Raw genomic sequence first — 13,208 nt, 5'->3', positions numbered from 1 at the left:
GTGACACACTTCCCGGTGTGGTGCCGAACCACCACGGTGTTGGGACCACAACGTGGCGTGCTGTCTGAATACCACAATGTTCATGACAGAAGATGCTCAGATGAGCTTTCACTGACCAGGCTGTTAGTGATACCTGGCACATGCATGTCCGAGCTGGTCAGCAAGGCAGGGTAGATCTGTGTGCCTTAGCCAGTAAGTAGTGGGCTGCCAGGCAGATGAGTGTGGTTCTTGGGGAAAGCAATAATCATCCTGGAAATGCACTTCCTGGAGTGCCTTGATCCAGAAACAGTTATATTTCAGTTACATTATGGAGAGAGTAGATGCCAAAGGGGACTGTGCAAGTTAAAACGATGGGAAGAAGCAACGGGGCTTTGTTGTTGCTGTTTTAAGCATTTTACTGACTGACTTGCTCTTTTATCTTGGGGCTGCTGTGGGTGTTAACTAGCATTGATGACACTGCAGGGCTGATTCTCAACCAGAAATATTAGACATTTTCTTTACATCTCAATATTTGGAGGAAAAATCATATAGTATTGTTCATGGCAGTTGTTCTCAACTGAAGATGGTGAAATTACTGTGCTTTTTATCGACAAATCAGGATAGCTAATAGAGCGGGTATGTATGTAATAATAATGATAATACAGGGGATATAAAAAATGCAGTTTATGAAATTCTGGTTTGGATTGGTCTTGAAGATATGAAAACAGGAAAAAAAAAATCTTTGCATAGTCACATAAAGATATATTTTGAAGAACAAGTAAGCTTAAAATTTGAGGGTTACTAATAGCAAATGTCTGGTGTTCCCTTGCTCTTAAAGGCACTTAGACACAGCATCAAAGTAAAATGATGCAGTGTTACGGGACACCATGATCCTTCCCAACAGTCAGATCCAAGTACGGACACGCAGCCTCTCTAACCAATGCAGTGGCTTACACACAAAGCTGCGGAAGCTTTCCTAAAGCGCGTGGATTTTAACAGATGTATAAAGGATTATGCAAATAGAGAGGGATTGAGCTTTGCAGAAATCACTTTGCAGAAAGGATTTGAAAGCATTTGGATCTGCAGATCTTTTTTCTACAGAACTATGTATCAGTGGGAAGGTCTTTGCGCTGTCTCCCTGAGCTACGACTTGACCAGCTGATGTAAATCCAATTCTGATCGTATCTAGAAATAGAAAGGCCATATCCAGCTCTTTTGTACGCAGGTACAGCACGTCTGATCTCACTGGACTTGAGTCAACGGTGCAGTGGGTTTCTGCTCAGCTCTCAAGATTGAATCCATTAGTAAATCTGCTTCTGTTCATCTTTCCATATCTCCTTGTCACATTTATCGTGGTTTCAGCAATTTGTGCATAATGGTTAATAATGTATTGGAAATTAAATTTAAAGACTGCATACTGGCTTCCTTGGTATTGGACCATCCCTCTGAATGCTAGAAAAAGACATGATGATGTGAGGCTTGAGACTTCTCAGGAGGTGAACGAGCTGGTGCTCAGGAGTCATTTGACTAGAGCGCAATTTATCTTTTGTGATTTTTCTGTTACGACCCATGAAGGAGGCTGTTGGTGCTCAGGCTTTTTTGTAGAACAACTCTGTTTGCTGTTAATAATTTCTCATTTTTTCACCAGCTGTTTTATCTGCTTGAAGTGACTACCCTAACAGGATTTCAGGGTTATCTTCTAGTCAGACTGTACTCCTTAATTTTCAAGTGCTGCATAGACAACAAACCAGACAAGAGATAAATGTATGTTGCCTGGATGAACTGTGGTATTTATTATATCTCTTACAGTTTTTAGCAGTGCTAGCAATTCCGATTAAATTGATCTTAATTATAAAGAGGATATTTTTCCTTTCAAAATGAAATGCACTTGCCTAAGAAGTTAATGGAGCATTCACTGTAAAAATGCTTACAAAATGTCTCTCATGAATTCTGTAATTCTTGCGGGTTATTTGGTAATATCATCAGCTTTGCCACTTTTCTAATTATGAATGTATTTACCAAAGTAAGCCAAACCATGCGGTTACTTGAAAACCAACATTATAAAAAAATTCTAGTACAAACTGTGTGGTGCAACTTGAAATCTAATTCTTATTTTGTGAAAATTACGATGATGACTGAGAATACTGGGATTTTGAGCTGTCATATGTTCCGTCTGTTCTCTGGAGTATAAGCTGTTAATCTTTCGTATTTTATCTGGTAAAGAGGAAAGGAGGAACTTTCTATCATCCTTATCATCCAGAACAGGAGACCCGGATTCTAAATCAGAGCTGTCTTTCCATATATCTGCACACATTAGGTGTGGATTTGGCCTAGCTGACAGCCTGACAGGAACCACCGTGTGTGACAGAGGTACTGCAGAACAGAAATAGAAAGCCATCCCAAAGTGCACAGAGCACAGCTGTATTCTCTCCCTCATATCCCAACTGGGCAAATTGCAGAAACAGCACTTTAGAAACATTAAATCACTGATTGATTCAGGCTGATCAAAAGTTTCCTGATTTCTGAAGAAGACAACACGAACAAGCAGGCCTGTAAAATCAGCTCACGTTTGCAGGCAGAGTCTGAGCAAGCCCAAGCTCAGACGTGCTCCAGGACAACCGTTACTTCTGTAAAAAAAGATCAGCCATTTCCTCAAACTCTGCCCAGGTGAAGCTTCAGGCTTTCTTCCTACCTCCCTCTAAAATGGATTCTTTTTTCTCTACTTATAGACTCCCCTGTATTTCTACCTTAGCTGGAGATCATATACAAAGGTGTCACTAAACCTGTGATTTCAGCTGAGGTGCTCCAATCTGCTACCTGCCATCACCAACATCCTCAGGAGGTGGCTTCTAAGAACATCTTAAATTCCAGAGCAAGGCTTGATAGCCTTGTTCCCAGGCTGTTTGTGATTAAGTAAAGGGAGTTTCTAAACCAGAGCAAAAGGAGCAGTCACTTGCTAGAAACAATTTTTGCAGAGTGTCAAGACTTCTGAAGCCAAAATGACTCAAGTCCGTTCCTGATTTAAAATAATTTATGAGACCATAGGCTTAAAAGATTGCCAAAAATGGACCCCAGAGGTAAGTACAGGTTAATTGGGAATACTGTAACCCATATGAGATAAACCAGATCTGAGGACAGAGGCAATTGATAGACAATCTGTTTGGCATTGATAGACAATAGCTTGAGCATCAAGAATATTTATAAAGAAGGTCTGGAATGGATAAATTCAAGAAAGTCTTCCAGATGGACTTTAAGGTCAGCTCTGAGACCTCTCAGGGAAATTGTGCTTGAGAGAAGACTCTAGTAGGCTCAGTACTGTAGCACCTGATGAGATGCCCTTTTTGTTCTTGAAATGCTGGGTTTGAAGTCTCTGCAGTCTGGTGGAGATAGGCATAACAAAAGCCTGTGTTTCAGATTAAAGCCCAGGTATGTTTAATACATATTAAATTACACATTTTAGTAGAAGGGTTCGTTTACTAGTAGAAGAAACTGCACAGAGAATTGGTGGATTACTAGAAGTTTTTACATAAAAGCTGCCTGTATTTAGAGGGCATTTAGGATATTACAGCATAACACAAGAATAACTAGATGGCTTCTATGACTTGGGTTATACGGCGATCAAACTAGGTAAGTGTTCTATATTACCTTAAAAATCTACAAAAAAGATGGGGGGAGGATCAAGATGGTGCTATTCAATCTTGTTGCATGGTAGGCAGGGATGACATAGCCATCACAGAGCCTGGGAAGGTTCAAATCACACATCCCTCTAGCTTCAGAAGTCTCCACAAAAATACTGAAAGTGGATGTCATGAAAGAATTCTGTGCAGCAGGAAGGATATAAATTGCTAATTAATGATAACCTTTTATTTCTTATTGGCAGATCTGCAGTGGAAGTCTGGGCATATGGCAGAGAGTCTAACAAATATGCCTCGTCACTCCCTCTACATCATAATTGGGGCTCTGTGTGTGGCATTTGTCCTGATGCTGATCATTCTGATTGTGGGAATATGCCGCATCAGCCGCATTGAGTATCAAGGCTCTTCCAGGCCAGCCTATGAAGAATTTTACAACTGTAGAAGCATTGACAGTGAATTCAGTAGTGCAATTGCTTCCATCCGACATGCCAGGTTTGTTCTGGGGAGGGTAGTTTAAAAGAAATCTGTAATGATGCATAATTTCAGCCTGCACATAGTGCATCTAACTGCTGCTGGCAGAGCATGGGCTGCTTCGCTGTGAAGAGGGGATCACCGGCAGTGCTCGTTGCTCTTTTCTGATCCTCTTCTGTTCTCATCTGAAGAGTGATAATCCAGCACAACTCCCTGAAAACAGCAGGACTTATTCTGAATTTATTTGGTGTGAGTCGTGAAGAGGGACAGATGCAGAGTTCTTAGCCTGTCAGATCTTCTGTTTGGAATGTCTGTGCTCTTTAACTGATACGCACAAGTACTTTGACTAGATAGCAACAGCACGTTGATTTTTGTGACTAATTTACCAGATTATTCAATGATACTTTCAAAAACATTTTTGAAACTTTCATTTGATTCTAATTTCTAATTTTCAAAATGAAATTTCAACATTTCATTTTGAAACTAATGATACTTTCACACATTTTTGTGCTCCTGTTTGCCTCGAAATTAAGATCTTTCTTACTTGATTTCCTAGAGAGAGTATTCTTTGACTTTTAGTTTTAATTGAGCACTTGTAAGCCAGGACACTGGGTGTCAGAATAATACAAAAATAGGACTGGAAGGGATTCAAAAGCCCAAGTGTAAGCCACTGCACTGGTACAGCATTTATTATACCTAGCTCCCTGCCAACAATTGCGTTTAAAAGCCTTCAGAGGAGTTGGACAGAGTTAGAAAGGACTTTCCTAAAATCCAGCCTAGATTTTCTTTCCTACGAACTAGGCCACTTCTTTCTCACTGCTCTTCAGGTTGTCATGAAGATGTATGTACCAAGTTCCCTTTATCATAATGATGTACATCAGGTGTCATGTCCATCCCCACCCCTTTTTTTATAATAAAAGCAAACAAAGCAAAGCAACTTTTATTCTTCCCTAGACAAAACTAACTCATTCTTTCAGTATCTTCTCCTGGATCATGCGAGCTTCCTTACTGTCTCCCCTGGGACACACTGCAGACTGCCCTTCTCTTTTTTTAATGGTGGTCCCCAAAACTGGTAATAGTTCTCCAGCTGAAGGTTCCCCTGTACCAAATGAACTGAGTAATCACCTCCTGTTTTTTTTTCCTGTTCATACATTTGAAAACTAAACCTTCTTGCGCTTTTTTTTTTTAATTTGCATTACAATAGTGACTGATGATTTAATTTTGTGACCTGTTAGACCTTTTCCTCACCCTAAGATCCTTTGTGCCAGTTTGCTTCCTTGCCAGTGTTGTTTCTTCTGTATTTGACATCTCTCTTAATAGGGTAAAACTTTCATTTTTGTTATTTCTTTTTCCCATCTCTTAATTTGTTAAGATCACTTCAAATTTCAACAAGAGTGTTTGTATATGTTACCATTTAAATGATTTTAAAAGAATGGAGGAAGACATGTTCCTGTGCATTGACATGGAGAAATGCATGCATACTGGTTGGTGATCGCTGGTAATTACTTTTGCAAATACTCCAGTTCTGTTTCGTGCAAATTAAATAGGTTAATTTCTCCCACTGCTGAAATCATCAAGTTGTCTGAAATGGATGAGGAGTTCCCACAGACTCAGTTAATCACATCAGAGCTTTGGGCAGTAGCTCTTTAAACTGTTCCAACTAGATTTACAATAAAATATTTGTTCATTGTCAAAATATATTAGCGAGTAAATGTTTTAAAAAGAAAGATGTGGATAGTTGATTTAGCATAGCAAAAAAATCAGTGTTCTTTTAAGTCTTCCCTTGAAGTGTCCTTTGCCACTTAGCCTTACAACTCTTCCTGTTGGAGCTCAGCATCTCCACACCATTCACACCCTGAGAATTCCTTTTTGCTTTAGTAGTGTCTTGGGAGAGGAGGGACTTGCTTTATGGCCCATAAAAAGCTTTATAGTTTTTTATTATTTGGCGTTCTGCATGTCCACTCTTATGCATTACACAGCTCCAAGGGTGGAGAGCAAAGTGCAAAATGACTCTGTTAATCTTTCAGGTTAAACACCTCCCTCCTACCACTGCAGCCGTGATGAGCATGTCAGTCCTGTTCAGCTGCTACTTGCTGAAATGGTACTTTGCACTTCCCCAAGGACCGGAATTGGTCTCCTGAGGAACGGTGTGAAACACCTGTGTTTTCTTACATATTTCTTAAAGCAAATTTGGCAGCTTTCTATCTAAGGGTGCCAAGGACAAGTGTACCATCAAGGCAGGATCTTTTTAACCTGAATTTTCCCTGCCCTTTACAGTTTCACTGGCAGATAATGGAAATGGTAAAAGATTTCCTGTGTGAAACCTTTCAAATCTTGGAATCTGGGCTAGTTCAGGTCTTTATTGCTACTGTCTGGATTCTCTGAATGAAGTGTATTGAAGGCAGATGTTTAGAAAAGCAAGTTTCCATCAGGGTTAAATAGCCTCTAAAGAAGTTCTTAGACTGAGATATATTCACGATGATTTTTCCGGTCCCTATTATGCAGTTAAAAATTACATCTTTGGAACCTGTCAATAAAGAGCTTCCCTCTCTGGGGAAAAGTGTGTCAACTTAATGCAAATGAAAATAAATGTTTTCATTCCAAATAATTCTCTGTGCCGCTCAGAACAGACGCCTTAGAAAGACCCAAGATAGATCTGCCAAGCCAGGTAATTTAGAGAGGTTTAGTGTGAAGATTATTGTGTTCATTTTGGTTTCAGGAAGATATAAGCCATTACCTTGGTCATTTCAATCCAGGCAAAGGAGCACAACTTTTATAATTATTTTTGTACAAACTCTTACATCTGCATATTAAGAATACCAAGGTTTAAATTTTCAGAATTGCTGTATTTAAGAGACCTACTTTCAAATAACAGACTCAGCATTTTCTGAAAGTCATTCACTTTCTCAGTTAGACACCTAAACTTATTAGTAATTCTCAAAAATGGAAACCTAAGGAAAAGTGAACAGATTATTTTCTTTAAATGTATGGCTTATGTTAAAGTCAGTAGGTGTCCAGGGAGTGTGGATGCCTGTTGCATATTCAGTAAATTATTTTAAGAGTGCTTCTTCTTGTTTCTCAGCAGGTCTTTTTCTTGATAGTTTTTTACAATTTGATCTTTGCTACTCGAGGTACTTGCTGTAAGGGAAAGTGAATGTGCTCAAGGACCATTACTACTAAGTGTCTGCTTCTAGTGAGTGTTCTTAGGATTAGCAGATCAGAACCAGGTAGTTTTCCAACAAGGTGAAGCACAGAGAGTAAAAATACTCCTTTTATGTTAAAGTTTATACGTTTTAAAGCCAGAAGAGAACACTGTAATGAAATAGTTGACCACAGGCTGCTGCAGCACTGAATATGAACCAGGATCTATTGTTGAAGCAATCTGGATTGTTCACTTTAGAAAAGCACCCACCCTGTAAAAGATCTGTGTACAGAGTGTGAGTTTTTTGTATGTCTGGATACCATTAGCAGCAGACTTCATGCACTACTCACAGCATAGTTTCTTTAATTTTTCACGTGCTGACTCTTGTTCTGTCTGTGTGTGGGTTGAAGAGTCTGGTTCATCAGACTCTGATTAAGCCATCTTGTCACAGCAGGGTCCGCCTCACCGCACGTGCTCCACGTTCCTGTGTTTGGGTCAGCTCTGTTAGACCACAATGTCCCAAACTTCCTGAGTCTGAGGTGCTTCAGCACATGCTTCTTTCTTACCATTCCCTGACATATGTTTCAGTGATGACTGTCAGTTACCTCTTTGGGAAAGTGTGATCTGCACGAGTACTCTGACCTCTACAGCACATGCCAATGGCTTGGTCCTCTGCCAGAGCCCCAGCTTTGTGGGAACTCTGGGTTTACAGCTCCGTTATATGAAGGAATACAAAATACCACTTGCACGCATGGCCTTTTCTCTGAATAATGCAGAGGAAATTATTTTTCTCCTCCTGTGGAAGCAAAAATAATCCCTTCCTTCTATAGGTATGCCTTCCCCACCCCTCCACCTTTTTTTTTCTTTCCCTTCTCATTTAAACTTTACCTGTGGACTCCTTATACCAGTTGCTGATTCTGAACAGAGTAGCAACATGGGGTTTCTTTATTCTGCTTCTGAGAAAACTATGAATTACAGCCTATCCCACAGAAGTCAGAGGGTACCATTTCCTTGGGGTTCAGCTGTCCAGTGTTCTCAAAAGTCTTCTACTTGAATGGAATTGTTGAGGTTAATGACCCTCTATGGTTAGCCATCTTTAGAAATGTCCTTCTAAGGAAGTGGAGGGGCAGCCCTGTTCTGTGTCTCTCTCACACGCATACACATACAGACACATGGAGCTGCCTGCACCAAGAATTCCTACCTTGACCATATACTGCCCCCAGAATTGTCATGGAAGCCTCAATCTCTGTCAATTTACACAGGTTACTCATTCAGTGTTTCGTTACAAAATGCATTTTCTCATTCTCATGTCATTTACCTGGCTTTGTGATGACCCCTATGCCCACTGGTAAGTATCTCTGATGTAGACACTGGAACACTGTCATCACTGATGAATGGTTCAGTGCTAAATGTAGAGGCCATGGAGTTTCCCTAGTCCTACCGACACACTGTTTACCAATCCAAGCACATAACTGTTCAGCAGATACAGTATGGCATCAAAGCTAATGTTAAACTGATTATCCATCCTGTTCCTCCAGTCCGTTTCCAGACTCAGCGCTTCCCAGGACTGAGATTTCCTCACCCCGTGCACACTCTTTGTTAGATGAATAATCTTGTAGTTGGTTGCACTGGAAGAAATCTTTTTTCATTTGTTTGAATGTGCTTTTGTTGCAAGCAGCCTCTTAATTGATCCAGTATACTCTGTAGCAAAGGCCTGCATCTTTTCAGTATTTATTATCCCTTGAATCATTTTCTCTTGCAGATTGCATCAGTAATTGTTTTATGTTTTCTTTTGTCATCAATTAAACAATAAAATGGCATAAGGTCCTTGTGCAATCCTACTAGCTACACACCCAGGGAACTAAGATTTCCCATTTAACAATTCTGTTTGGAGACCTCCGAGGTTTGTGTTAACTCTGTTCAGTGTTATGAGCCGGGACTGGCTTCTGAACCGCCTGACCAGAGCCCTGCAGTCTGCCAGCTAGAGGGCTCAGCCAGGCCACACACCAGCAGCATGCGTGCTGTGGGCTTTCCTCAGCGTTTTCTCGTTAGGGGCACACGTCCACCCTGACCTACACAAGAGACCAGATTTTGTACTCTTCCACCATCTGCAACAAGCCATCTATTCTCTACCTGTCAGAAAGGGCAAGATTTGACTTACATCACTGGAGAAGGTTCATCATCATTTGTATCAGTGAAGAAGCTCTGTTTCCTTTATCCCTTGAGACTGATGAAGAAAAAGGGTAATTGAGAATTCATTGCCTCCTCTGATTTAGGAAGATGCCATAACTTGATTCCTTCATTCCATTCTTGGAGTTTTATCTCATTTACAGAAAATCAGGTTTATCCATCATGAAGCTGATGAGTGAATGTGGCCTGTCTGTATTTATTGAAGGAAACTATAGAAGAAAGCAGACATTCGTGCATGAAAATGTGTCTAGTGGGGCATTACTGACAGCTGAAGTACTTTGAAAAATGAAATTTCCACCATTATAGATCATAATGCTTCCATCCATTTTAGTTTTGTCAGCAATTCTAGATCAGAGAAAACAGCCAAGAATTTAATTGGAACAGTCAGGAAGTTGCATAAAAATCTTGAAGAGAGTCAAGGTAACATCAGTCCAAATACTATTCTCAAAATGTGAATTTTCTGAATCTCACCTTCCAGTGTGCACAGTTTAAATTAATATAGGCTTAATATGGTACATAAGGAAATAAAAAAATCCTTTGTGTAGGTCACTACATAAATAAGTCTGTCTTATATATATTTTTTCTGCATCAGGTCCATAAGGAAAGCAGGCTTGATCCTTTTTTGCCTCATTTCCCCATGATCCTTTTGGTTATGTAAAGCTCCTGTAATTGTAGCCAGACCACTTTATTACTCATTTTTCCACTTTCCAGTTGCATTTTTAGCACTGTCAGAAGGGTGAGAGGTTGCCTGCGCAGTGCAAAGGCACCTAAGGGAGTCCTGGATGTGCCAGCACCAGGGCCACAGCGGCGCAGGCAGGTGCAGCCTGGCTCTGAGCAGCGGTGGGTGCCTGGAGCAGCACGCTGCTGATGTGATTCTGTCGCTTGTGCCATTTGCGAGATCAGTGTGTTTGCGTGGCATTCTAATTGCCGTTAATCTTTTTTCAGTGTTGCAAATAGTGTGCAGCCTGTTGAGAATTTACACTTCCTTCTCACGTGGCTCTTAGGTGATCAAAGACTACAAGTTCATTTTTTTAAATGCTTTGTCTACAGCTTATAGCTCGATTCAGTGCACAGCTGCTGCATTTCCAAATGCAAATGGCACATAGTCGTCTGTTATTTATTTTTTGTAAATATATATGACCTGACCTTAATCTTGGTTGTTAGAGCAGGCTCTAGAATAAGATTCTGGCCTCCCTGAAATGTATTAGTTTTGCTCTCACCTTCTTTAGTCTTTACGTATGCTCATACTGCTGTATTCCACAGCAGAACTCCTGTAGCCTCTAGTATGGAATCTGTTTCTTGTTTGCAATAAGATTGATTGTTATTATCTTTTTTTTTAGTTTGATGCGTGTATTAAAAAGGTTCGAGGTCAGAAAGGTAACCTTCTGTACTCGTGACATGGTGCAGTACACTTTAGAATCTATCTGGGCTCTCCGGGTTTGTTTCTGGCAGCATACCGTGACTCAGCGGGTTGTTGCCATTACTTCTCTTCGTCACCAAAAGATTTCTTTCGTTTCCAGGTTTGGCAAGAAATCCCGACCTGCAATGTATGATGCAACCCCCATTGCTTACGAAGATTACAGCCCAGATGACAAACCTTTGGTTACACTGATTAAGACGAAAGATTTGTAATCTAGTGTATCTTTTTTGGATAATTTTTCAAAAGAATGGGCTACTAACCTAATTTAAATATTTTTAAGAAGAAAGCGTAAGTAATTTAAACCATTAGATGCTTCAGAATTTTCTGTAGAATATTTAAGAACCAGTTTTCTGCAGCTTTTAGTTTGAAAAATATTTTAAAACAGAATTTGTGAACTTCATGAATTACATTTTAATGTACCTTGAGCTCTCTAAACTATAAGCTTATGATAGTGTGTGCTTTTTTTCTTGGTAGACACTATTACTGAACCCAGATGAGTTTCTTGTGGTTGTTACCGAACAGAAAACAGTAATTAATGAGGAGTTCTTTGACATGTCAGTGCCAGCTTTCTCAGTAGAGGTAGGAAAAATGTGAAGCATAATATGATATATAATATATCCATTAATTAAAAAGTCTAAAATGTTTGTGTTGTGAAAAAGAAACTAGTAAAAATTATTATTCCTAATCTGAATGAATTAGCTTTTGCCTTATTCCATGCATGGATAGATAACTTCTTTCTCCATTATTTCCTGGAAGTTGCTGAAACATACCCTTAAGTTGATGTTTGACATTTTTGTAATAGTATCCAGGCTAGGCCTTGTATAATAATTAAAGTACCTCTTGAGGCAAAGTAAGGGCGTGATCCTTTAAACACTGAGATCAATGAGAACACTTCCATTGACATCAGTGGGCATGGGATTGGATCCTACAATTGGACTGAATCTATATCTATATTTTTCTTTAAAGGTTAAAGTTTTTTATATTGTGAGTAAACTTAAGCATATGGTTTGAGTTGTTTGTTTCTTAAAGGATGTTGATGTACAGTATTGTTTCATGAAATAATGTGTATTTCTCATAGTGCTTCTTATTTAGGATCATTATGGGGTTTTTGTGGCTGTATCTGATTGCTTATGGGCTTCTTAAAATTCTTGCTTATTTCAGAAAATACTGAATAAATGTTATCAAGTGAAATTTTCAGGTGTTTCTTTTGTTTTTCTTCATTTGAAAGTCCATTGTTATCTATAAATTTGAAATTACATGTGTGTAAATATTGCCTGAAGAAGATATTCCAGCTGTGAAGTTGAAAAGGAAAAAAGGTGCTTTATCAACATGGGAATCTCTCGAAAATGAGACAAGCACAGCACTGGCCTAAAGATGCAGGCCTGAGGTCCAGGCCCGACGAACCAGTTCCTGAGTGGATCTGACTGCAAATCTGAGCTCCAAGTTGTAGCAAGAGTAAGGTTTTGCCACAGAACAACTAGTTTATGTGAGTGGGCTGGATCTGACGCTGTTTCAAGAGGCCTGCCACCGGAGAAGCCAAGACTGCATGGTAGAGAGGCAGATGGCTGTAGCTGCCTATAGATCCTGCTGCACGGGGCTGTGCTAGGCCCCGCCAGCACTGTTACATTACGGGCTGACAAGCACTGAAGGGTTAAGCTCTGGTTGACCTCTTCATGTTGGGAAATCTTGGAATGCATTCAAAGAATTCATATTTCATATAAATAACATTTCCTGACAGAAAAAAGATGTCCCCAGGAAAACACAAACTTCTGATCACCTCCGTGTGAGGACAGCCAGTGTCTCAGGCAGTCCTTCCCTCTCCTTGCTACTGCTGACATCTCCAGGCCTCAGATCAGCCACTAAAGATAAACATAATTAGCAATTGTAAGGATAAGAAAGCTGCTACTGGTTTTGCTCTCTTGTTGAGGTGGGCAGAGTGCATCTGGTATATTACTTCTAATTTCGAATTTTATTTTTACTACTACTTCTGGTTACAGTCACAGCAATTGAATTATTTCCCACATCTTTCCAAATTAGTGCTGACGAGGTAGACAAATTACTGTAAATTAAGCTGTTAGTGTCACTAAAATGTAAATTTTATTGTGAGGTTACGTTGTAGTTCATCATTTAAGAAAAAAGAGTGTATGTGCAGCAGAGCCAAGTTTGAAATGTTGTAAAGGAGAGCAACTGAAAACATAAAATCACAGAATGGTTTGGGTTGGAAAGGAACTTAAAGATCATCCATTCCCACCCCCTGCCATGGGCAGGGACACCTTCCACTAGACCAGGTTGCTCCAAGCCTCATCCAGCCTGGCCTTGAACACTTCCAGGGATGGGGCATCCACAGCTTCTCTGGGCAACCTGTCCCAGT

At 40.0% G+C, this 13,208-nt stretch overlaps 1 protein-coding gene across 1 annotated transcript in view; it reads left to right on the top strand.

Annotated features, from left to right (window-relative positions):
• The window catches only part of DNER (delta/notch-like EGF repeat containing), a gene marked incomplete at its 5' end in the record, with an annotated part of 63,370 nt that extends 51,345 nt beyond the window's left edge, over window positions 1–12,025 (top strand). The window contains 2 exons of the mRNA XM_010156282.1: window positions 3,860–4,106; window positions 10,938–12,025. Coding sequence (XP_010154584.1) covers window positions 3,860–4,106; window positions 10,938–11,049 — 359 coding nt within the window. The remainder of the gene's footprint in view (window positions 1–3,859; window positions 4,107–10,937) is intronic.
• Window positions 12,026–13,208: the final 1,183 nt, after the last annotated feature.

Source organism: Eurypyga helias, unplaced genomic scaffold, assembly GCF_000690775.1.
Source record: "Eurypyga helias isolate BGI_N326 unplaced genomic scaffold, ASM69077v1 scaffold20427, whole genome shotgun sequence".
Lineage (NCBI taxonomy): Eukaryota > Metazoa > Chordata > Aves > Eurypygiformes > Eurypygidae > Eurypyga > Eurypyga helias.
Note: the sequence above shows the minus strand (reverse complement) of the source record. Positions and strands in the feature narration are given on the sequence as shown.